General features: G+C 45.2%; 1 protein-coding gene across 1 annotated transcript in view; it reads left to right on the plus strand.

The window, feature by feature from the left end:
* Positions 1 to 26,825, plus strand: part of OTOG (otogelin) — a 1,048,712-nt gene that overhangs the window by 619,993 nt on the left and 401,894 nt on the right. Inside the window, exons 29-30 of the mRNA XM_078682941.1 lie at positions 2,657 to 2,683; positions 7,870 to 8,037. Coding sequence (XP_078539067.1) covers positions 2,657 to 2,683; positions 7,870 to 8,037 — 195 coding nt within the window. The remainder of the gene's footprint in view (positions 1 to 2,656; positions 2,684 to 7,869; positions 8,038 to 26,825) is intronic.

The raw sequence follows: 26,825 nt of genomic DNA on the forward strand, positions 1-26,825 counted from the left end.
CTTTTTGGGGCAGTATAGTGCCTGTTAACTTCAGCTGTCCTGCAAGAGAGCGTGCAGCTACAATGTGGGGCACATCGTTTTTAGGGCCCCAGGAGGCACAGTGGTGCCAGGTCCAATTTCCTACAGCTGCCCCACCGGACAAAGGGCAGCTGCAACAACGGTGGCATTTTGCTTTCAGGATGAGGAGGGACTGAGTTACACTCCCCCCCCTCCCCCAATTGTGCATCTGACATTTGGGACAAAGGGCCTGTGGGTCCTAGTGAAAGGCCAGTTGGCCTAGGGTAATATGTTTGATGCTCTGGTAGGAAGCAAGGCCCAAAGATTGAATAACAGGTTTATGCCTAAAGCGGTTATGCCTAAAGAGAGGTATAATGTGTGTATGCCTAATATGATTGGTGCATACTGTGTTTATGCTAATGTGATGCCTAATGCTATACGGTGTTATGTTGTGTTGTTGATGCCTAATGTGGATTTATAATGTGTTTTATGCCTAATGTGATATAATGCTGCTGCGGTCATTATTGTGCCAGTAGTTACTGGTCGTGTTTTACATTTACTACTTGTGCTTGTGATGGTTCTGAGAGTGGCCTGATTGGCCCTGTCATGTGTATATAATCCCCTGTGAATATTGCCTAGTGCCAGTTGGCACAGTGTACATTGTGTGATTATGATTCTAAAGTGTTTTGGACAATAAAAAGGCTATTTTTATATAACCTTGTGTGGAGTTTCTTTTGTAGTACGTCTAGTGTTTTGCTGCTGTGTGTGTGTGTGTTGCGCAAATGCTTTACACATTGCTTCTGGAATAAGCCTGACTGCTCGTGCCAAGCTACCAAGGGGGTGAGCAGGGACTATCTTCAGCGTGTAACTCCCTTGCCCTGGTTGGAGTGGTGGGTTCTGCCTGGCTTAAGCGCATGCCCTAGCCAACTTGAAATCCCATTTCTAACAGGGAGGTTTCAGAAAGCCAGAATCATTGATATCAAGCTCGAAATCATTACAACCTGAAAATGATTGTGTTATTGTGGTTGCCATTTTTTCATGCCAAGATTTTTCTCAGAGATGGCATGGTTCCTGGCAGAGTGTAGTGCATGGTTGAGGCTGAGTTGCACTGTTGGTTGGACTGAGGTGTAATCACATTGTGAAATGTTTGCATAGATCAATTAAACCTTTGGGAGGAGCACACCAGAACTTCGCTTCTGCTCCCATGCTGCAAGACCACCACCATATTTTGAGAACCCTGTCTGCCTGATAGGGTTATCGCTAGCTTTAATTCATCTGGTGGTAAGGCAACACAGTTTGCAGAGTAGGGCCATGTTTATTGGCCCAACTAAAAAGATTTGTTTTCTATAACAGGCTCCCAAAGCAAAGTGTTTGTTTTTGAAAAATAAAAAAGCGATGGCCCTGATCCCCAAGGAATTGTGTACCTCCATGTCAGGGCTAGTGATTGATTTCACTGCACGAGGCCATCATGCCTTGTCTGCACATAGAAATAAAGTGCCATTCACCCGACCCCAATTAAGATGGAGCAACTGTGTCTGTGACTAATAGTGAACAGCCCATCGGTTTAAGGGTTTCAGCTTGTTGAAGGCAGCTGAGGCTCTGCTGGCAAAAAGGCGTCTTTATCCACCTATAAATGGGCAATGGAAACCACAAATTTGGCCAGCATTGCATCTGCCATTTTTGACGAATGCCCTGCTTTAACCAAACTCAAGATGGACTCATTTGTCTTTTTCGACTTATGCAGTGAAAAGACATGCATGCCACATTGGCACTCGCCTCACCTAACACTTTTTTCATTATCATGGAGGTCGAGGGGCTAGAGGTATTCCTTTAATGCTAAGACAAGTGCCTCAAATTACTCAACACGTTTGTTTTTCCAGCCACTTCGTACCATGTTACAGATCTTGCTTTGCTTTACAATTGCCACCGGTGGCTCAGTAAGCACACATTGCCGTCATCACTGTTCTGATTTCTTGGGCAATATGGTGAGCAGGCCAGTATGATCCCCAGTGTCATATTAATACTAGTACCATCGTTGTCTTAAAAGTCTCTTTTTGAGTTTAGAAAGGTAGAAAGAGAAGGGTTGCTTTCTCAAGATGTCTACTTGCAGTGTTTCTTTCATGCGTGTTCTGCCTCACTTTCTTGTCTAGTAAATAGCTAACGGAGCAGACCCGTATACCCCATGTGAATCCAGCTCATACATACTTAATGGCAATATTGTTCCAATGAGGTTTCATTCGTAAATACTGTTCACAGCTTAGAGATACCTGTTAGTTGTACCAAGCAAGATATTAAACGATAGACTAGATAAGCCATGCAAATATCTGAACGTCAACATTTGTATAATATTTCGTAGAGTCATTCTATACAAAATCAAGTGTTAGTGCAAATCTTAAGTAAACACCAGGTGCTGTGGTGACATAGAAGAAAAACGTTCCAACAGAGTGTTAATAAAATATAAACGGCAATAGATTATACAGTTGAATGCAAAGCGTCCAATGCCATGAATGTCCATTCGTGAGAGGGGCTTTGCTGAAATTATGCAGCTTAATTTAATTTAATAGGTGCTAAAATAAGTACATTGTTTTCTGTTTTTCTAGCTGTGATACAGTGTTGGTGGCATCATCATACTAATATATGTATATTTTTTCACTTTCAGCCTATGACTGTGAATACTTTAATAAAGGTGAGTCATTTGACAAATGTTTATTTTCTGTTGATGTGCAGACTCCCTCTCACAACTTCTAGCACAAAGATGTGACTGTTAGTTGTATCTCAGTTTTTACCCTGTATTCCATTCACCTTTTACCTCACACTGCCTTAGAAATGCCACAACCCCTCCCAAAGGTGCTACTTATTGATGCAGAATTATATCCATTCTTATCAGAAGTCAGAACTTCTGCATAAACATGCGGTATCTCTGTTTGAAAAACTATGTTGCCGCTGACTTGAATTGATTAAATGTTTGCAAGAATATTGTGTTTATCTGTTTTTAAAGGAAACAATATGGAGAAGGTCCCGTGTATATTACAACCCTGGAATCCTGGGAATGCTGATTTATTTAAATCGCCAGAACACACTCACAAACTTCATAGAGTAGAATGAGAAGATGCCACTATAAAGTCCTCATTCTAAACAAACTAGACCATCTGAATCCAGCCTTGAAGTTGCTCTAAATTAATTAGGGAGGTTTCAGAAAGCCAGAATCATTGACATTCAACTCGAAACCATTACAACCTGAAAATGATTAAGTGTTATTGTGGTTGCCATTTTTTCATGCCAACATTTTTCTCAGAGATGGCATGGTTCCTGGCAGTGTGTAGTGAATGGTTGAGGATGAGTTGCACTGTTGGTTGGACTGAGGTGTAATCTCATTCTGAAATGTTTGCATAGGACAATTAAAGCTAGGGGTAGAGCCCACAAGAACTTAGCTACTGCTCCCCTGCTGCAAGACCTCCTGCCATACGCTCCAAAATGTCCAAGTCCCAAGTTTTGGATTTTAGCTATCTGGGTACCTCTAGCATCACAATCAAAGGCCCAGGATGTGAAGGAATACCACTTGGGGGGTTCAGGACTCACACAGGCTGGGTCCAGGTGTGGGTTCAAGATGGCAAGAGCCTGTTATAGTCTTGTGGTATGGAACAGAAGGCCAGCAAACTGGCCCTTGGAGTCATTCTGGTAGTCCTGGGTTCAGGTGTTGCAGCTGAGCTCAAGCAGCAGGACTGGCCCATGAGAGTTTAAGGCAAGTTCCAGGGAGAAAAACAGTCCTTCCAGTTACAGCAAAGCAGTCTTGTGGAGTACATAGCAAGCCACAGCAGCAGGCAATTCTCTGAGAGTCCTTCCACAAGCCCAGAAAGTTAACTGAAGAGTGGGTCCGAGGGCCCTATTTTTATACTTGGTACCTGCTATGAGGTTGGGAGACGTTTCTAGAGGAATCTCTTTAATGTACTGGAATTTCCTGCCTCCAGCCCTGGCTCCAAGCTTCCTGCAGAGACAATGTGCAGATTACAAGCCCTTTGTGTGAAGGTAGAGCACAGCCTATTCAGTTATAGGTGGGGCTATGACCAGCTCCGCCCCTTCATCTTACTAACTGAAGGCCTATTACCTAATCCCTCTATTGTATGAATGTCTGGAAGGAATTCACAAAGTCTAACTGTCAGTTATACCTATTCATGTGACCAGGTGAAAGCTGCAGGCACCAAAGTGCTATGGGCAGGAACTTGTCAACTTTGTAAAAGTACAACGAAATGTGGTGTTTGCACTCTAAAAATAAACATACTTTATACCAAAGTCCACTCTATTAGTCTTAATTTATAAGTTTTGTGTGCACTTTCTAAAAGTGGCATTTTCAAAATTGTAAATTAAAATCTGACTTTATTATTAAAGAAAATTTGTAATTACAATTTCATAGGTACCAAACATAAAATGCTTATCTGTTCCAAATCACAAATGAGCACTTATTAAATGTAATAACGGAACCCAGTTTTATACTTTCGGACAGATAGGTCTCACAGTAATAAAAAAAACAAATTTAAGAGTTTTTGACTACCACTGTAAAACTACTGTAAAACTTAAAAGTACATGTCCAATCTTTTAATTGCAATCCACCCTGCTCTATTGACTACCCAGGGCCCTTAAGGGTGACTTATATGCCATATAAGGAAAATGTAATGCTTGGCAAGAGGATTATATTGCAAAGTCGAATTGGCAGTTTAAAACTGCATTCAGACTGCAATGGCAGCCCGCGGACATCTTTGAAAGATTCACTCAAATGGGCATGCTGCAGGCCACTAGTAGCATTTAGTTTACAGTCTGTGGTTAAATAGGACGTATAAGTAAATTAAATATGCCAATGAGGTGTAAACTAATTTAACCATGTTTAGGGGAGTGAACACAAGCAAGGTGGCACTGATTAGCAGTGTTAAAGTCACAGAGTCCCAAGGCCAACAAAAACTAATTCAGCAAAAAATGGAGGGAAATAGGCAAAAGGTTTGAGGGATGACCACCCTAAGGCTGACAAGTCTAACAGGTACCAAGTGGCAGTGGTTAAATTGAAGTCAGGTTAAGTTACATTTGTGTTGGATAACATTAGGAGTCATGTTTAGAATGGCAATAGAAAAGTCGCATATTTATTAACGGAGGAATCAGAAACAATTTCTTTCCCATTATTTACCATGACATGGATGCTCGTTATGACATTTAAATGGGTCAGAAACTACGCTACTACGCATGCTTATGTTTAGTCATTGGTCTATGCCGGGTATCATGCTGTCTTCTGTACCACACTCCACTTAAGAAATATATAGCAGAATTTATTCATACCTGCTTGACTGTATATGGGAGCCAAATACGGGACTCCTGTGATCTTCCTTACCACAACATGTATATTTTGAAGATTATTATTTGGATTTAATTCACTGGGCTATATCCATATGGTTTGTGATCATTACCTAAATGAGACGCATCTGTCAGTTTCTTGGTTCTTATTTTGAGTTTGCAAATTACTTGCAAGCCCTGACGAAGTACCCTTGGCATCAAGGAACGAAACGCGTTGGCTGTGTGCCAGTTTTTAAATAACAACCTTGAATAAAGAAGATTTATGGACTATACCTGTCTTGTTTTGCGAGACTTCTATCAGAGTACACCTTCATTACCTATGAAGTTCTACACTATTACGCATGCTTATGTTTAGTCATTTTCTATAACTCAGATCCCCGAATGAGTATCCAAATTTTCGACCAGTGATCGGATTATCTATTCACAGGCCCAGGCTAGCAGGCTATAGAGCGTAACTCCATTGGCACTGCTCACCCTAACTAATAATATCTAGCAATTCTGAAAATGTGGACCATTGTTCAATTCTTAATAGTATTGCAGGAGGGTAATCCAGCCGCGGCCGGTAGTGGGAGTACCGGCTGGGCGGTCACTTGGGGAGGGGGAGAGGTAGGGTGGGGGTAGTAATGTATGGATTACGGACTTTGAAAGGTAAGTAAACATAAAAATAAATAAAACGAATTTTGTTGCACACACTGCATCGCATTTGGTGATGCAGTGTGTGCAACAAAATCCGTTTTATTATTTTTATGTTTACTTACCTTTTAAAGTCCGTAATCCATACATTACTACCCCCACCCTGCCCCTCCCCCTCCCCCACGTCACCACCCGGCCGGTACTCCCACTACCGGCCGGGGCTGGGGTAATCCTCTCTGTACTACTGAGAGATTTTTACGAAACGACCTCTATTCATTTTTTTAATGAATTGCCATAAAACTTGAAGAGGCCTGGTGTAATAACATCTTCCATCGTTGTTTCTTGTCAGTACACCATTCTGAGGTAATGTGGTCCTAAGTACTGTTAAATATTTAATGAATTTGTTCTGTGAAAAATGATGAGATGTTTTCTTGAAACGGAAACCTGGGAAAAGCAATGTATTCTGTTACAACCAACACAAGATTGAAGAGGTTGATACAGAAAAGAGGAAACTGCGCCTGAAATTACCCTTTAGCTGCAGGAATGTTTTATGTTAGAAAGGAAAAAGAAAAAGAAATAATTTCAATTGTTGCAGAATTTTCCGTGTTATCTTTGCTAGGCTAGGAACATTGTTAGACTTAAAATACATGGTTTTAAAAAAAAATGTAGTACGTGAATATTGAATAGATGTCTGTTAGGGTGAAAAAATACCCATATTTTCGGTCAATCGATTTAGGCCAAACTTCAAGGTTACACTTTAACAAGTTATTGCATGATTAAACGTAATGTGCTTGTGATTGTGGATATGTAATTTTCAAAAAATTTGTTGCAGAATATTATTGTCAAAGGTAACATTTTGGGGCTAGGAATACATATATATTATCTACATGGCTCAAGGCTTACATGGCTCAAGGCTTGCGGAACGTCCCATGGTTCATTAGATAGACTTTCACTAATATCAGGGACTGTTTTAGATCTTGGCAGATGGGATACTCCGTCACAAATGTGACGGATGTCCAGGGCCGGACAGGCCGTAGAGTGCATTGGGCGTTTTCCCAGAAGGCTGGAAGGCGGGGGCCGGTTTTGCAGAAGTGGGAGCTGTTTTTTTGTTTGGGGGCAGGTTTTAATCGGCCCCCAGTTACAAAAGCATCAGTGCTTCACACTAGTAACTCACCAAGCCTCCCTCCCTCCCCCAGGTGGCTGGTCCTTCAAAATTGCTAGGGCTGCTTTGAGTTTCTTGGCCTGCCGTGCAGATATCGCTTCCGCCGTATTACAAGTGTATTATATGCTATGGCACTTGTAATATGGCGGACAGAGTATCTCGTCCACCAAGGTCTAAATCAGGCCCTAACAACTTGTAATATTCAATGTTTTGCACAGTTCAATAAAGCAAGAATAATATAGGGGGCATAGTCAATATGAAATCGTACAAGGACTGCATCAGTCATTCTACTCTAGTTGTATGCTGCACAAACTAGGGTCTTAATGCGTGGGTCTGAGTACGCACCTCAGGAGTATTAATATTGTGGGCCCTGTTAGCTAAAGTTGTGAGTTGAACTCCCAGTTTCCACTGATAAATGAGAATTACCAAATGTTCCCCCAGAGTTTCTGGTTGTTTTGAAAAGCCAAAAGGTCCAGTGGAAACATGGCAGGTCTGCGGTGGTCTAGCAGAACTCATACTATCCAATGGGGTCGAAAAAAGGTTTGCCACCCCCATCTGAAATGTTGTGACTCTCACAATGATGCTCAAGATGGTTACAAAGTCTGCCTTGTAATGTTTTTATCTTTTTATCTTAATACTTCATTATTTTGTAGTGTCACCGAAATAGGTATGATACTTGTTAAAATGTGAGGTGTGGAAGATGAAATATTAAAGCTATCTAACTTTCTTTTTCCCCACAGTTTTGGGAAAGGGTCCATATAAATTGGTCAACTACATGGACCGACAACTAGTGATAGCACCTAATCTGCCTGGCAGCAACGTTTTCCAAGTAAAGGCAGAAGATTTTGTTCAAGGAAAAGGTGTGAGTTTTATGCTGACGCCAGGGCTATACAAACCAAAGGCACATGGTAAGCTTTTACTCTAAATAAATGAAAAAATATATTCAGCCGGTGTGGTGCTTCCAGTAAACAAATATAGCTAGTTTGTTCAAATACTTAGTGGTTTTATAAGTAGGTTTAGATAAAGGCAAAGTTTTGCCCTCTCATCCGGTAAACTGAGACTATTTGCAAGTGCCAATTTTCCATACAAGCAAGCCCACACAACTAGCTATTTCTCAAAAGAATTTAAGGAGAGCAGGAAATCCTTGGTGACAGAACCAGAGGGGTGTTGCAACATGGGTACAGAGGTTCTGGAGACCTGGGATTCCGCAAATGAGGGAGAAAGAGGAAAAGCCGTCCTTGCCCTTAATGTAGGACAGACGGTAGGGCCGGCAAGATCCCGGAGTGGGGCACTGATGGAGTGCATCCACAAAGCAGAATCAGTCCTCTGGCTGCCTCGTGTGGCTGCACAAACGGGTTTCCACTTCTGCCATGGACCAGTTAGCTGTCTTTATTTTATTTTTTTAAACATCATGGATTTCCTAAAAGTGTGAATTTGCAATCCACACACTCTTAATTATATGTTGCATCTATATTCATGATTATTTTACCAACTGGTTTAGTAATCTTCATATTTGGTTTGTTTTTTCAACTTAATTTATCCCTGACACTTTTGTTAGGTTGTACCTATATAAGGTAACACATAGAGATATTGATGGTACAATATTCTACATTTAATAAAAAAAACATTCCAGGGAAAATATTCATCTCACCTTCCTGCATTTTCCATTCAGGGGCCACGTAGAAAGACCTCTCTAGCTCCACCCTCTCTCTAGCCCTTCTTTGTTTGAGAGGTGCAGTCATGAGTATCCCGGGTGGAAGGCTTATAACAATGAGACTCCAGAAGAAATCTGTATTTCACCATCGAATCAATAGACATATCCATGTCATTGATACTTATGGACAGCGAGTCTAAAGTGAGAAGATATGGCCTACAACTACCAACTTAGAAAATGAGGAACCAGATTTAAGACTTGGTCCCAGCTCGACCTCATTGGATTCTGAGAGAATTGTTCATCTGCCCCTAAAAATGTGTAGTTTGGTACTCATGTACAACGTTCCCATGCTCTTGAGCGAGGTTCGTGCTAAATAACACTGCAAAAAATGAGCTGATAAACTGTGTGAGCATTGCTTCGCAGTTGCTTTTTCCGTTACAGCGCTGTGAACATGTAGCCAAATTATGATGCCCATATTGATGTAATTATGGATTCCTCTTATGAGGCTAAGTAGTTGTGAGGTAACGTCAATGACAGTTAAATCCACATGGGAGCCCGGCTCCAACTTTAAGGTGACATAGTACATCATTGATGCCTTCAATTTTGATGAACTGTGAGGAAATGGCTGATCATTTGATACGACATGTGCTGATGTCTATACTCGTTCAGATCACAAACTCTCTGGTGTTAGTTCCCATGTGTGTTTAACTGCCATTGATGTTATCATTACCTTACCTCTACTTAGCCTTATAAGTGAGATGTAATGTACACCTCCTCACCTCAGGAAGCGACCATCGGTATCCTAAAGAAGAATTAATGACTCTCATGATCCCCTACCACTGTTAAAGCGCGCAGGTCAACCGACTCGGATTACCATACTCACCAGGGGCCAATAAACAACATATGATGAGTTTTAATTAGGTAACCTGTGCACTTACTCTAAACAGTGATTTATAAATTTCATTAGAACCTATACCATTGACTTACCAATCTTCATCATCGGTACCTATAGTCCTAAGGGATCAAAGGTGTTAGAATAATAGGTAGAAGAAGAACATTTGCACTCATAAAATAACCACAACTCGGGGAAAGGTTTAAACTCTTTATCTAAAATCTTTAAATATCATAATCCAAGCACTGAACAATAGAAAATTCTCAGTTGGGAAAATAATGATTAGAATGAAAATATGCAGAGTGCTTATAAAGCAGTCTTTACGCATTTGATAAAAGGGTGGGAAGAGAGAAGGAAACAATACAATGACAATACCCACATTTAATATTTACCTAGAATGGTGTGTAGAACTAACCCTGGCCACGGGTCAGTTTAAAGGACAGAACCCCGAAAGTGCAGGCACCATAAAGGCAAGCAGGTGCAGATCGGAATCAGGACAGTTAAAGCCAAATTGGATCAGGACAGGAACACCAAGGGCTAAGACCAGCACCCGCAGTTAAAGTTGCAACGCCTGTGTTACTCCCTCTCTGCAGCTAACAGCCAGAACCCGGTAAAAGTTATCGATTTCTCCGACAAAATGCTTCGCCAGCACTTCAGCTCTCAAACCCCTTTCTGGGTTTTGAACCTTCTGACAGAGGGCTCCGCCAGCACCTCTGTTCCCGATCACCTATTGAGTGGGTTGGGTCAGTGACAGGTCAGCTATTCATACAAGTTGGACAAACTAACTAGCTAAGCCTACCCTAGTTATACTATTTTTCAGGTCAGTGTACCACCCCCCAATGTTGCAAGTGTAAGGATACCCAATTTTGATTGAACAAAGAAGGAGGAGAGGTCATCACCCCATACCAAATGAAACTATTTAGAATGAATATTAAAATTAACGTTCCCGCCCATAACTTTATTTTCCCATGTATGTTTTATTCCACCCGGCAGTGAATGTACCAATAATGATTACAATGTAGTCCATATTTTAGTTTAGCTTCCTTCACAGGGGTCAGAAGTTGACTTTCCCAGGAACATCTTCTAGCAAGTCATGTCTTGGCTGGGTTTCAATGCCAGTGCTTCAGGGTTTGTGTTTCTTCTGCGCAGACGCAGTTTCTTTCAATATGGAGTTCAGCGATAGGCGTCAGGCCCAAAATGATTTACATGTAAGAATAGAAAAGAAACAGTTTGAGAACACGGAATAAATGAATGGACTGTATACCACTTATCTCTATTCTATTCCCATTACCTTATTTTAACTATTGCGTTAGGAATTAGGCAGAACAAACAGCTTAGCAAAAGCAGCAGTGCAAGCTTCATGCATGCTGTAACACAGAACAGCCATCTTGGTTTTAATGCGCATAAGCGAAATATTCCCTCCAAAGCAAAGAGTACGTCAGGTCACGTGAGTGTGACAGACGCATGCGCAGTAAGAAATCCCGCGTAGCAGCGGCCATTTTATTGCAAGCGGATTAACATTAGTAAAAGCACATGTGCAAGCTTCTTCTAGATACCCAATGTTTTTGTGAAATGCAATATTAATAGGACAAACATGTTGGTTAGCGCATTAACGTTATGTCGAGGGGACTGAATTCAAGCAAGTCGCGTTACATGCAAATCCTTGCTCCATCACCACTCACCTTTAAAGATTCCAAAAGGGTGGTCCTGATGAAGGTGGATATAATTTATAGTCTCCACTGAAATGTGCATTGACCTGGTTGCTACGCAACCCCAGCCGGCAACATAATCACGGATATCCTATGAAGTGTTCTCTTCCTGACTTTCAAGGGTGTATGCCAACTAAGGTTGGGTAGTATATGTATGTGATGTGTGCTTGTTAGTGCATATTGTGTGAGAGGTCAGGATGATTGTGTGGTTGAATTATAGGGATATACCATATGATCCAACATACATGTAATTTTTACAAATTATGATGATGCTTTCAAATAAATGTGACGTATGTCCAAATTGAACAATTGTATATTTGCACTAATGAATGTTTTGTAGTTTCACTAATATGCTTTTGATTTTTGTATAAATGGAGAAATATCCCCAAAAATTGATATATAAATATAAGAATGAATTGAATAATATAATAAAATGATAAAATTCATACAATCGGTTGTTTGATTTGTCTGTATAGCAGAGGGTAGCCCATCGATCTTTTAAAAGCCTATAGAGAGAGCATATAGCTCGTGTGGGAGTTTTTTCATTATTTTGTGTTGTGTTTTCCCCTTGCTCCCAGACCTATAAATTAACTTCAGGGGTATCTTTTTCATTCTAACAAAGGTGTCATGTCAGCTACTGTTGCTATATGTGACATTAACACACTTCTTCCACTAAAGACAGTAAAAGGGCCTTGATTGTAAGTAGTGGTATCCACCAGATGTGGTAATGCTGGGAGGGATGTGGCTTTCGACAATCACAAGTAGTCCAGTATCTCCAGTAACCCTGGACTGAAGACACAGGAAATTGTTTAACTTGGTTCAAATCCTCACCTTGTGTAACTGTTGCAGGGACAGGGCCTGTAAGAAGTACTATAGGTCAGCCCCCAACTGACCCCTACAGCACAATGGGCGAAGCCGACAATGCCAACCTGGTCTACTTCAGCATTACTCTGACCCATACTCAGGCCCAAGATCCCCATCAGTCCTCACACTGCCACTTTCTACCTGCTCTGACCAGGCAAAAAATGTCAGCAGTTTTCTCCATGGAATCAAGGAGTACTATGTATATCCAGTTCTGCTTGTTATTCCCCAGTCTGAGGCTGAAGATCATAGGGGGTCCCTCACAAAAGTAAACGTACGCATGAATACATCTACTCAGTTTACTCTCACACCTAGTAGTATATTTACTACTTTAGGCTTTTCATCATTTATGAGTATATCTTTAACATAGACTAACATGTATTCACCTCCTAAATTCAGGGGATGGAGCATAATTTATGAGTATAAAGTTACAACTTGCAACCTTTCACACGTTGAAAGGAATGTTAAAGTACACGGAAAAGTTTAAAAATATGTTAACATTTAAAGCAATTGGTCTAAATTAAATTGAACTATTTATTTTAAATACAGAACACATTTTAAAAATATTTACAGCATGAACTTCATATTGAATCAAATATTTATTTATTTCAAATTTATTAAGGTAAATAAAACTACTTTTCTTAAGATTATAAATCTCACCTAAAGCATAACATTTATATGTAATTAATGTATAGTAAAGTTTAATATAATTTATGGACAGAGTTAGTTTAAATGATTTAATTTATTCATTTTTTAAACATGTTTTAAATAATAATAAGAAGAATAACAGTAGCTTTGGGCATATTATTTTTAAGAAAATATGTATGTTTAATTATGTTACATTTTTCAGCAGCACACTCAATAATTAATATCACATTTTAAACAGTTATTATAGGTCAATGTAATTTAGCATTAGTCTCTATGGGGATTTATTTTAAGTCCCTATTTCCATTAAGGGAGGGAGTAGCAGTACCAGTGTTTGGCCATGTGTGGTGCTACTCCAAACAAAAAGAGAGTGAGGGAGAGAGGCACTCTTAGTCCCCCAGGGGAATATATCCAATAACAACGAAAGAGTGACTGCTTAAAAACACACACTGAAAGAAACACACATGTGTTTTTAAAAACACATGTGTGGTGCTAGACATTTACAACTTATTGCCTAAAATGCCAATAGAAGTGTAGTTTCTGAATAGAAATGGGCTTACTTTTTTGTGGGTGGGTGCATGTTCCCTCCTTCACCCCTCCTTAACCTTCGCTAAACTCCTACTTGATCCTCCCATAACCCCTTCCAAAAAGTTGTATGTATTCACCATTTTCCAGCTTCTCCCTAGTACAACCACATTTAATTCTAAAATGAATTCTTTTGTGTTCAGATTCTCGGCTGTCAGCACACATATATCTGCACATAAAAGACTGGAGAGAAGGAGGTGTAGACCTCTGTATATGGGTTTATCGATACCATTTTGTAGTAAGTTAGTAGTAGGGGTAGACGGAACTCACGGAAGTCCGTGGAGTTACATAACAAGTTTGCAAGTTTCTGTGGATATCAGCAAGTGGGTAAAAATCGGTACGTCATGCTGCTCAAACTGATTTATAGCCCCAGGAGCTTGGTCCACACTGCAAAATCAGCGCAAACCACACCACGCAGAGCACTAGAGGGCGCTGCTTCTTTGCTGCCGCACGAGTATATTATCAACTCGAACTGCAGCTTTCTCAGTGCGAACTGCAAACCTCAAACTCCAAGACTCCTCTTTCTTGTCAGGTGAGCATGCTCCGACTTCTTGTGTTTTTTATGTTCCTACTTACCTGCCCCCTTCTCTCAAACGAGACCGGGTGTGTGAAGAAGATCTTCACGGAGATCTCCGAGGCACCTGATGCCATGCTACAAGTAGTTTTAGGGAAGCTTTCGGCACCATGACCCGGCAGTAATAGCACGGCATGTGGTTGTGGTCCAGGCACCAACTGGCAAACTAGGTGAGGGTCTGAAACTGACATGGCGCGGTGACAGGAACCGCACGGTTTGAACCCTGACGTCTTTTTGGACATCCTACACACAGAAAAAAAACTCAACAAAAAGTCTTTCAAAATATGACAGGGAGTAGCTGCCTTTGTTGGGTCTGTACTGGCTGGTGTGGAAATAAAAGAACTGACATCAGCGCACCGAGGTGGCACCTATATAGTCGACACAGAAGTCATGACAACAAACTCACCTCCTACAGCGGCATGCGGAGTCGACCCATGCCACCTACCGGCGCGCAGGGGTACTACTAAGAAAAATCTTCAGGTTCCAGCCTGGTGCCTGGAAGTTCCAGGGTAAGTAATCTATGGCTAGATCATGTCTCTACCACATAAGGCGTTACCAAAGTTAAGTAATTTGTCCAATATGACCACTGTTGACTTGCCAAAGAGAAAAACAAACCCATAACCAGGGGTCACCAGGCCTCCACATGAGGATCCAGGCCGAATGATAGCCAGGCATCACAACAGGAGATTTCCAGACCCAAATCATAAACCAAAAAGACTAAAAGTAATATCTTGTAACGTTAATGGGCTAGAAGGCAAACTTAAGGAGGGAGTCGTTCTGCAATATCTTAAGCAACATACCCCAGATATAGTAATGGTCCAGGAGACTCACCTCAAGGGAAACCACATGGGTACACCATTATAGTGAATGCAGGCTATACATCGGACTCACTGGGATGGACATAATAACACCTAACAATTTTTCTTTCAATTTTTTGGCTTCCGCAAAGTCTTCCTTCCGGGTGCAGTTTCTGCGGAGACGCAGAAACTGCCTAAAAGTTAACCCATCTTTCAAGGCTTGGGGATGCTGACTGTTATACTCCAGAATTGTATTCCTGTCTGTTGGCTTTGTATACAATTTCATGTAAAGATGGTTGTTAGTGTCTACTTTATTGGTATGTCCAATAAATTCATACTGCTTTCATCTGATTCAATAGTGAATCTGAGATGGGGATTCTTGGAATTAAGCCATGTGTGGAAGGCATCTAGTTGGTCTTTGCTTCCACGCCAAATAAGAAAAACATTGTCTATATATATCGGCCAACATAGAATATTTTATGAAACGAGATTAGAAATATCACAAATGCATTTGTTTTCAAAGGATGAGACATAAATGTTAGCTATGTCTGGGGCATACGCAGCCCCCATAGTTACACCCTTTCGCTGTTGATTAAACGTATTTTCAAAAAGAAAAAAAGTTTTCGGATAGTGATAATCTAGTGCATTCTATAATGAAGGATGTTATGCCACTTCTCTCATGCCCTTAACTATATCAAGGCTGTGTTTGCATTACTGAGACACACTTTCTCAGATATTTCTACTCACAGGTTTTAATACTAAACTGATTGAGCGTCAGATACCACACGTTAATTGTTGGTTAATTTTTCGTGTATATTCAGGGGTCTTTTTTATCAGCAAAAGCAAGGTCCTGAGGATGGTCTAACGGACAAACACAACATTAGACCGAAATGTCGACTTTCACACCCATTCCTTATTTTACTGTACAACAGGCAATTTTGGCATGTGTAAACTCTTCAGATTGCCTATAAATACTTTGTGAAAAGGTGTTCACAGTTGTGACTATGAAGACTATTTAACCCTATGTATTTTTTTTACTTCTGGTTACATTGTGTTGATTTCATGATTTTGTACCCTTTACAACTAATGATTTTCTATTAATATAAAGTCAAGTTTCAGAATACCTACACTGGTGTTGTTCCTATCTCTGTATCTCTATAAGAATGTTTGATTACTCTTTGGAGTAATCTAACTGTAAGCTACTTTTTAACGGAGCTTACTTGAATGTAATTTCTCAATTGCTATAAAAATATATTTGAACAACTCCTTTGTAGGTACATCTACCTGCTCATTTAATTGCCCAAGCCTCCAAGGGTCTATTGGGTTTCCCATTTTTTGAGACATACCTCATAACACAGCGCACCACCATAAATAGTTTTGTAGGAGCCCAACACTTGCCAAGAGCCACATCCAACCCTGTACCAACTTGGATAGTGTAAGAAATTGGATTATTGGTTGAGGGGGTGACGCCTTTCTCAAGCAGGGACCACAATCCTTGTCAGAGTGAAGACACAAGCAGACCCCAATTAACCTATGCTCAACTCTCTGGTAGCTTGGCATAGAGCAGTCAGGCTTTACTTAGAGGCAAAGAGTGAAGCATTTATGCAGCTCTTCAAACAGTAATAAAGTGAAAACCCAGCACAAGAAAATTCCCTCACCAAACTAAAAAAATAGAGTAGATTTTAATAAATAGATCAAAAGTAAAATTACAAAAATCTAATCAGTAGAACCAGAGATATGCAATTTTAAAGATTTAAGTGAAGATAACATGAAAACGTAGAAAGCCGAACGATGAATATCTGGTAGTGCTAGTCCGGGACCCTGTTAGGCCCGCTAAACAAGAGTACCTTAAATCCTGGCTGCAGAACATTGCAGAGTCCCGTGTGGAGGATGAGTCACACAGCGGTGATTCCTAGGAGCTGCCAACCTGCAATGTGACGTCCAGCTTCATCCTCGAGGATGTAGTTTACGAGGGTTTTCAATGCAAAGTCCTGCATCAAGATGCTTTGTGCATCAGCTGGTTAAGAGGAAGCTGTGGAGCTTGCGATGCAGATTCCTGCATCGTCATTGAAGACACTGTCAGCAAGGGGCGTACGATAAGGCCTGTGTCGAGGATGCGTCTCACAGCGGCGGTTCTTGGAAGGCAGTGGAGGGTGATGCGAAATCCTTGTGTTGGGGAAATCCACACAGCAAAGGTGAGGCATCAGTTCTGGTTGGGGTTGCACCACTGCACAGCAGAGGAGATGCGTTAGTTCTCTTGAAACCATAGATGGACTGACAGAGCCCCTCAGGCCCACTTTCATGGGTGCAGGACTGGGTTGGCGCCACTTGGCTGTGCTGGACTCATAGATGGCAGAGTCCAGGTGCTGGATTCAAGGTTATTGGATCCTTCTGTTCCTCAGACTCTAGTTGGGAGGCCAGCCAATGAGCCCTTGGAGTCACTTTTGGGTCCTAGGTTCAACAGATGCATGTACAGTCCTTCACACTCAGGCAAGAGGGCAGCAGGGCAGCACAGCTGGGCAGCAGTCCTTCAGAGTAGCAATACAGCAGAGTGGCAGTGCCCCCAGCAGCACAGCTGTCCTTCCTGGTCCACAGGTCCAGTAGCATACTGATGAGTTGGGTCAAAGGGTCGGTCCAGCATTTATACCTGGTACCCACTTTGAAGTGAAGGAAGCTTCTAGTGGTCTCCACACCCCCGACAGGTGCCAGGCATCTCCTTCAATCAATCATGGCATTTGTATAGCGCACTACTCACCTGGAAGGGTCTCAAGGCGCTGGCGGAGGGGGGGCCGTCACTGCTCGAAGAGCCAGGTCTTGAGTTGCTTCCTGAAGGAGAGATGGTCCTGGGTTAGCCGGAGGTGGATGGGGAGGGAGTTCCATGTCTTGGCTGCCAGGTAGGAGAAAGATCTTCCACCGGCGGTGGCTCGGCGGATGCGTGGAACGGCGGCGAGGGCGTGGTTGGTCGACCGTAGCTGGCGGGTGGGCGTGTAGAAGGTCAGGCGGTCGTTGAGGTACTTGGGGCCCAGGTCGTGGAGGGCCTTGTGTGCGTGGCTGAGGAGTCTGAACGTGATCCTCTTGCTGACGGGGAGCCAGTGCAGGTCTCTCAGGTGGCCGGAGATGTGGCTGTGTCGGGTGATTTCCAGGATGAGTCGGGCGGAGGCCTTCTGGATGCGTTGGAGTCTTTTTTGCAGTTTGGCTGTGGTGCCGGCGTAGAGGGTGTTCCCATAGTCCAGCCGGCTGGTGACGAGTGCCTGGGTGACCGTCTTCCTGGTTTCAGTGGGGATCCAACTGAAGATCTTTCGGAGCATGCGCAGGGTGTTAAAGCATGATGACGATACGGTGTTAACTTGTCTGGTCATCGAGAGGGAGGAGTCCAGGATGAAGCCCAGGTTACGTGCGTGGTCCGTTGGCTTGGGAGTGGAGCCCAGTGCATTGGGCCACCAGGAGTCGTCCCAGGCAGAGGGAGATGGTCCCAGGATGAGGACTTCCATCTTATCTGAGTTCAGTTTCAGGCGGCTGTTCTTCATCCACTCAGCGACGTCTTTCATCCCTTCGTGTAGGCTGGTTCTGGCGGAGGCTGGGTCGTTGGTGAGGGAGAGGATGAGCTGGGTGTCGTCGGCGTAGGAGATGATGTTGAGGTTGTGTTGGCGTGCGATGGCTGCAAGGGGGCTCATGTATACGTTGAAGAGGGTGGGGCTGAGGGAGGATCCTTGTGGTAAGCCACAGATGACTTCGGTGGCCTCGGATCTGAATGGGGGGGAGGCGGACTCTCTGGGTTCTTCCGGCGAGGAACGAGATGATCCACTCCAGAGCCTTCTCTTGGATACCGGTGTTGCTGAGGCGCTGCACTAGGGTGCGGTGGCAGACGGTGTCGAATGCCGCGGAGAGGTCCAGGAGGATGAGGGCCGCTGTTTCTCCGCTGTCGAGCAGGGATCTGATGTCGTCAGTGGCTGCGATGAGGGCGGTCTCGGTGCTGTGGTTGGCTCGGAAGCGTGACTGCGAGTGGTCGAGGGATCCGTTAGTCTCGAGGAAGGTGGCAAGCTGTCTGTTGACTGTCTTCTCGATGACTTTGGCAGGAAAGGGGAGGAGCGAGATGGGGTGGAAGTTCTTGAGGTCGGTGGGGTCTGCTGTTGGTTTCTTCAGGAGGGCGCTGAGCTCGGCGTGCTTCCAGCTTTCCGGGAAGGTGGCGGTTTTGAAGGAGGCGCTGATGATGTCTCTGAGTTGGGGTGCGATGATGGAGTCGGCCTTGTTGAAGACGTGGTGGGGGCAGGGGTCGGTTGGCGATCCAGAGTGGATGCTGTTCATCGAGTGGGTGGTGTCTTCGGTGCTGACCGGGGTCCAGGCGCTGAGGGTGGTCGTGGGGGGTGATGGTATGGTGGTGGGGTACGTGGTTGGAGCGCCAAAGCTGTTGTGTATTTCGGCGATCTTGCGGTGGAAGAATGAGGCGAGTGAGTCGCAGAGGTCTTGCGAGGGAGTGATGTTGTTGTTTCCGGCGCTGGGGTTGGAGAGCTCTTTGACGATGCTGAAGAGTTCCTTGCTGTTGTGGGCGTTGTTGTCGAGCCGTTCTTTGAATGCTGTCTTCTTGGTGGTGTGGATCAGCTGGTGGTGTTTGCGGGTGGCGTGCTTGAGGGCGGTCCAGTTGTCTGTTGTCTGGTCGTTGCGCCAGGCTTTCTCAAGGGTGCGGCAGTTCTTCTTGGAGTTCTTGAGTTTGTCGGTGAACCAGGGGGCTTTCTTGCTGCCGTGTCTGCTGGGGGGGGTCTTCAGTGGTGCAAGATCTTTGCGCAGTTGGTGATCCATTGCGTGAGGTTGATGGCTGCTTCGCTGGGGTCCGTGGTACTGGCGGGCGGGTTCTGGCTGAGGGAGGTGGTGAGCTGGTCGGCGGTGATCTTGTTACAGTTCCTGCGAGGGATCTGTTGTGGGCGGTGGTGAGTCGCGGTTCTTTTGAAGCTGAAGTGGACGCAGCTGTGGTCAGTCCAGTGAAGTCCGGTGGAGTGGCTGAAGGAGATGTGCTTGCTGGAAGAGAAGACTGGGTCGAGCGTGTGTCCGGCGTAGTGGGTGGGGGTGTTCACCAGTTGTTTGAGGCCGAGGTTTGCGAGGTTGTCCAGCAGGGAGGTGGTGTTGCTGTCCTCGTTGTTCTCCAGGTGGAAGTTGAGGTCCCCTAGGAGGATGTAGTCAGCGGAGGAGAGGGCGTGCGGGCTGATGAAGTCTGTGATGTCTTCGCTGAATCGTGTGCGTGGTCCCGGGGGTCTGTAGATGAGGGTGCCTCTGAGTGTGGTCCTGGGGTCGGTGTGTATCTGGAAGTGGAGATGTTCGGCGGCGGTGAAGGTGTCGTCGGAGCTGGTCGTGATGCGGATTGTTTTCTTGTGTACGATGGCGATGCCTCCTCCAGTCTGGTTGACGCGGTCCTTCCGGGTGATCTTGTATCCCTCCGGGATGGCGATGGTGATGTTGGGAGCAGAGGAGGCCTTCATCCAGGTTTCCGTGAGGAAGGTGACGTCTGGTGATGTTGTGTCGAGCAGGTTCCAGAGTTCGACGGCGTGTCTGTGGATGGAGCGGGTGTTGAGCAGGATGCATTTGAGGTGGTTGCTGTTGGTTTTCGGCTTGGCGGGTGAGGTGCAGGTCCGGAGACAGGTGAATTTGCAGGCTTGGCAGGTGAAGGGTCCGTGGGTGCGTTTCGGGGTAGCACGGTAGCATGCTGGTGATCGGCCGGTGTTGAGTGCGTTGAGGGTGGTGGCGTTGTAGGTCCGTCGTGAGGTCTGGCGATGGCGGGGGACAGGGGTCCATGTGCTGGGCGCGGGCCAGGCGCGGACGGGCGTAGACGGGCTTGCCTTTGGCGCACCATTGGCGCACCCGCTGCGCGTACGCGCGGACTCTGCCATAAATGGAGAGTGGGGGGGTGGAGCGAGGGAGTAGCAGATGGGAGGCGGGAGTGGGGTGGCGAGTGGGGAGGGGAGCGGCCCGGTGATGCTGGAGGGAGCGGGGGTGGGGCCGCGGGGGAGCAGCGGCAGGGAGCGGGGAGCGGGGTGGAGGGGCACAACAGTTGGCGAGAACACAACAAAATACAAATTACTGGCACAACATACAATGCGGGCAAAACGAGATCAAGGGCTCAACAGGGGCAGATACAATACGGTCAAAATAGACAAATTACTGTCACAACATGCAAAAACGGGCAAAACGAGATCGGGGGCACAACAGGGCAGATACAATACGGTTTAAGGCGAGATCAGGGGCACAGCAGAGGCACAACGGGCAGCGGCGGCGGAAGCGGAGACCGGGCACACCAAGGATGGGCCACGCGGCGGGTGGAGCGACCGGCTCTGACCAGGTCAGGTCAGGTCATAGCTCCCCGCCTCGCGGACACAACCCTATGTTTCCAGTGGGAGGGAGGAGCAGCTGGGAGGCAGGAGCGGGGTGGCGAGTGGGGAGGGGAGCGGAACGGTGATGCTGGAGGGAGTGAGGGTGGGGCCGCGGGGGAGCAGCGGCAGGGAGTTGGGAGCGGGGTGGAGGGGCACAACAGTTGGCGAGAACACAACAAAATACAAATTACTGGCACAACATACAATGCGGGCAAAACGAGATCAGGGGCACAACAGGGGCAGATACAATACGGTCAAAACAGACAAATTACTGTCACAACATGCAAAAACGGGCATAACGAGATCAGGGGCACAACAGGGCAGATACAATATGGTTTAAGGCGAGATCAGGGGCACAGCAGAGGCACAACGGGCAGCGGCGGCGGAAGCGGAGACCGGGCACACCAAGGATGGGCCACACGGCGGGTGGAGCGATCGGCTCTGACCAGGTCAGGTCCTGGTCCTGGCCCCAGCTCGTCCGGGGTCACAAAAGACCAGGGAGAAACCCTTTGTGAGAGTGCTCAGGCAGAGCCTTTGTGGTGTGCTCTTTATTGAAACCTAAGGACAGAAAAGTCTCTAATCACCTTCTACACAGCACCTAAACTCGGTCTACTGTGACTCCTATCCCCGAGTGGTGCCACCCTAGTCCGGGACCCTTGGAAGTGAGCCTGAAGATGCTTTGCCAGCCCAGCTGTGCTTTTGTGGGCAGATCTAATGGTGCACACCACATCTCCACTGCGGAACCATCACAGCACAAGTCATCCACAATGCTGGCCCTCACCTTGCAGTCCCAAGTTTACTCGGAACTGCCTCTGCATGACACATCCCCAATGCAGGCCAGCGCATTGTAAGCCCTTCATAGACGGGATCCTCAAAGAGGATGCAGAGCTCCACATTGCTGTCCTGCAGTTCCATCGAGGAACTGTCGCTGCACAACACATCCTCAACATTGGATCTTACAACGTTCATCAACCAAAATTTAAGGTACTTTGTTCAGCTGCCAGCCTGTGCTCCATTGAGATTGGCCTGAACATGTGTCCCAGTCTGCTGCGACCAGATAACTACAGATGGAACATTGTGCTTCAAAGCTTTGCTTTCACTCAAATCTTTACAATTGCGAAAATGCATATCTCCGGTTCTTTTGATTAGATTTTTGTTATTTTAGTCTCAAATAATTTATTAAATTTTACTCGTTTTTTCTAATACTGTTTTATATGCTGCATAAATACTTCACACATTGTCTCTAAGTTAAGCCTGACTTCTTTGTGCCAGGCTGCCAGAGGGTAAAGCACAGGCTAATTAGGGGTTTGCTTGTAACTTCACATTGGCACACACAGTAACCCAATTTCTAACATATATCATCCAGGAGTCTCTGGCTATACAAGCATACTAGCAATCAATAGTGGAGATACACATAGATGACTCACTGAAACAGACCCCACTCCACATTATGGGCAACAAGTCGACCACGAAACACCAAAGAATTTGGATCACACTTGGCCTGGTGGTGGCAAAACATATAATTTGCAACACACAAAAGGTGTTGGGATGATGCTAGCAATAGGTCTAACCACTGGCAATCGCTTGGGTTCGCATTCCAACCCATTGTAGTGAAAATGTTGCCCATCAATGCGGGGTAAAAAGGGTCCCTATGCTTGTGGAATGGAGCAATGACATGGACTGCTGCATGTTGGCGGAAATGACAATATTAGGGCTGAGAGGAGCTCACAGATTTGAACTCCGTGGTATTTGGCGGAGTTACTAGAAAACTTTGTCAAATTCCGCAGAGTTCCGCAAGCTGGTGGAATTGCGAAGGTTGATGAAAGCAGTTGGCATTCAGATTTATAAAAAAGAGCCCGGCACCACCATGCCTTTGTTGCCAACACACATCATCATCAGAGCTAAGCACACTATTTACAGAACTGCAGTGCAAAACCAACTTGAACCCCTGCAATGCCTGCCTCCCCGACAGCCCTCGCGTTCTCACTCGCCATAGAAATTCAGCTGGGGACTCCACATTTCCGGGGCCGGGCATGAAGATTATTTAAATTAGTTCTCACTCACAAAGCCTCCTTGGCTGGTTCTGCTGTGCGCGTCACAAGGTTCAATGAAAGACCCCTCTTCCCTCACAGGGCCCCCGCTTACCACAGTAAGGTCTGAATATAAAGGCACATCCTGCAAGGCACAGAGCAGCCAATGTGTGCTGAGCCAGGAAGGTAGCAGAGCTCAGCTCGGATGGGCTGAGGAAGCAAGGAGGGGCAAGATGTGACCTCACCTCAGCGACTCGAAGGGAGAAGTAAGACTGCCATTCTAGTCTCCCTAAACAGGACAACTGCAAGAATGTGGGAGTCACCTTGGGCAGCCCCGCACAGACTCGGTCACTTGAGTGTGCAATCAATGGCCTCTGCCATCGCTTCGAGCTTAGATGTCAGTGCTCAGGTGTGGGTAGTGCCTTAGCAGCCCAGGCTGGACCAGTGCATGGACTTGCTCCTCGCGCCACTCTTTTGCAGGAGGGCTGCCAGGCAGCGGGGGTCCTAACTGCTAAATTTTTCCAAACGAACTGGAAGCCGCTGAAAATCCAGCCGGTGAGGGTGATCGGACTGGAAAGGGATCTAAGTTCACCTGCTGCCTTTCAACAGGAGTCAGATCCTGCTCCTACATGGGAGTGAAGACTCAACCAGTGCCAGTGGCTAGTGGACAGATGCAAACTTGTCCTTCTGCAGAGTCTGTTACACTGAGGTTGTAGAGTTTCTGCAATACTCCGTGCTCTGAGAGGAGCACAGAGTGAGCAAAAGCCTGAAAACTCCGCAGGCGGAGCGAAGTTCACCTCCTTGTAATGAATACCCTAATCTTCAACTGACTAACACCACCAGAAAGAATAAAAGATAATCAGTCGTTGAAATAACTCTATTTTTGATCACAAAGATCTTGCAAAGAGCGTGGTGAAACATAAATATGAAACAATACAGAGAATAAAAATCATTTTACAAAGTGCAAGATGCAACAATTGTTAAATCAATGCAAGATTAAAAATCCTTGTTCAAGCAGTGAGCCAGGATTTGATGTGAGAGATTTGTAAAAGTTAAAAAGAAAAACAGCTCATATAATACATTTAAAATGTTTGACCCCTAATGCATGCCAGAATCTGTCCAGACCAAAAACTCCCACCTTGGGGGTGTCAGTGGCTAGGATTCTCAAAACCTCAAGATAATGGCTAGGACCAATTAATTTACACAGTGGAACAATCTATTTACCCCTCAGAGTTCTGTAGTGGGGGCAAAAAAATACCAAGTGGAATATTGATTTGGAACTAGCCTTGCACGCTGGGCACTGATCGTCAGAGGGGGCCTTACTACACCACTTTTTACAGAACAATTTAGTGGGTAGAGTTTTAAAACGGAATTGTATAAATAGTTTACGTGCCATAGGTGGAGCAATTTCATAGATTGTTTCCTCATAAAATGGGACGTATTTAAAACTCATAAAATCCTCATTCAATCTCCTTCACCATAATAGTATCCCAATATATCTCCTTGACCCTACATTTTGGAATGTGGGACAGTCTTTCAGGGGTAGATAATAAATAAACAAGATTAATTTTAAGAGCCTTCGTAAACACATAATGGTTCTCCATTTTTTGCAGGACAAGTAGAGTACATTCCAAATAAAGAAGCAGAAAATGAGAAGGAACATCCTTTTCTACAACCTGCCCAAACCAACACATTCTAAACTTGGGGACCGGTAATCAGCGGGAAGATCTTCAATAAGTGATTGATTATATTTGAAGCGATACAAAAGGGGATGATGGACGGAGCGTTTGAGCAAATCAAACACTCACCCCCAGTCAACTGATCTGGGTTTAATCCATCACCATTCTTTAGCCCACTCAGCCACCCCATTTCAGACATGGCTATATGCAAATCAGTCTGACCCTGTGCCTCATGGGAACAGTCCAGCCCGAACTGCCAAGCCATGTCTTCCATGGACCGGAAACAAGCATCCTGGGACCGGTTTCGGATTCATAATCCTCATCAGCCAGGCTATCTTGAATCCAGTGGCCAAGTGAGCAAGGGACTCACGTCTGAGCATACCCTGCCACACTTAGGGCAAACAAAGCGATGCAAAGGGGATGATAGACGGAGCGTTTGAGCAAATCAAACACTCACCCCCAGTCAACTGATCTGGGTTTAATCCATCACCATTCTTTAGCCCACTCAGCCACCCCATTTCAGACATGGCTATATGCAAATCAGTCTGACCCTGTGCCTCATGGGAACAGTCCAGCTTGGCAGTTCGGGCTGGACTGTTCCCATAAGGCACAGGGTCAGACTGATTTGCATATAGCCATGTCTGAACTGGGGTGGCTGAGTGAACTAAAGAATGGTGATGGATTAAACCCAGATCAGTTGACTGGGGGTGAGTGTTTGATTTGTTCAAACGCTCCGTCCATCATCCCCTTTTGTATTGCTTTGTTCGCCCTAAGTGTGGTAGGGTATACTCAGACGTGAGTCCCTTGTTCACTTGGCCACTGGATTTAAGATAGCCTGGCTGATGAGGATTATGAATCCGAAACCGGTCCCAGGATGCTTGTTTCCGGTCCAGGGAAGACATGGCTTGGCAGTTCGGGCTGGACTGTTCCCATAAGGCACAGGGTCAGACTGATTTGCATATAGCCATGTCTGAACTGGGGTGGCTGAGTGAACTAAAGAATGGTGATGGATTAAACCCAGATCAGTTGACTGGGGGTGAGTGTTTGATTTGTTCAAACGCTCCGTCCATCATCCCCTTTTGTATCGCTTTGTTCGCCCTAAGTGTGGCAGGGTATACTCAGACGTGAGTCCCTTGTTCACTTGGCCACTGGATTCAAGATAGCCTGGCTGATGAGGATTATGAATCCGAAACCGGTCCCAGGATGCTTGTTTCCGGTCCAGGGAAGACATGGCTTGGCAGTTCGGGCTGGACTGTTCCCATAAGGCACAGGGTCAGACTGATTTGCATATAGCCATGTCTGAACTGGGGTGGCTGAGTGAACTAAAGAATGGTGATGGATTAAACCCAGATCAGTTGACTGGGGGTGAGTGTTTGATTTGTTTAAACACTCCGTCCATCATCCCCTTTTGTATCGCTTTGTTCGCCCTAAGTGTGGCAGGGTATACTCAGACGTGAGTCCCTTGTTCACTTGGCCACTGGATTCAAGATAGCCTGGCTGATGAGGATTATGAATCCGAAACCGGTCCCAGGATGCTTGTTTCCGGTCCAGGGAAGACATGGCTTGGCAGTTCGGGCTGGACTGTTCCCATAAGGCACAGGGTCAGACTGATTTGCATATAGCCATGTCTGAACTGGGGTGGCTGAGTGAACTAAAGAATGGTGATGGATTAAACCCAGATCAGTTGACTGGGGGTGAGTGTTTGATTTGTTCAAACGCTCCGTCCATCACCCCCTTTTGTATCGCTTTGTTCGCCCTAAGTGTGGCAGGGTATACTCAGACGTGAGTCCCTTGTTCACTTGGCCACTGGATTCAAGATAGCCTGGGTAATGAGGATTATGAATCCGAAACCGGTCCCAGGATGCTTGTTTCCGGTCCAGGGAAGACATGGCTTGGCAGTTCGGGCTGGAC

Source organism: Lissotriton helveticus, chromosome 3_1, assembly GCF_964261635.1.
Source record: "Lissotriton helveticus chromosome 3_1, aLisHel1.1, whole genome shotgun sequence".
In the NCBI taxonomy this organism is placed as follows: domain Eukaryota; kingdom Metazoa; phylum Chordata; class Amphibia; order Caudata; family Salamandridae; genus Lissotriton; species Lissotriton helveticus.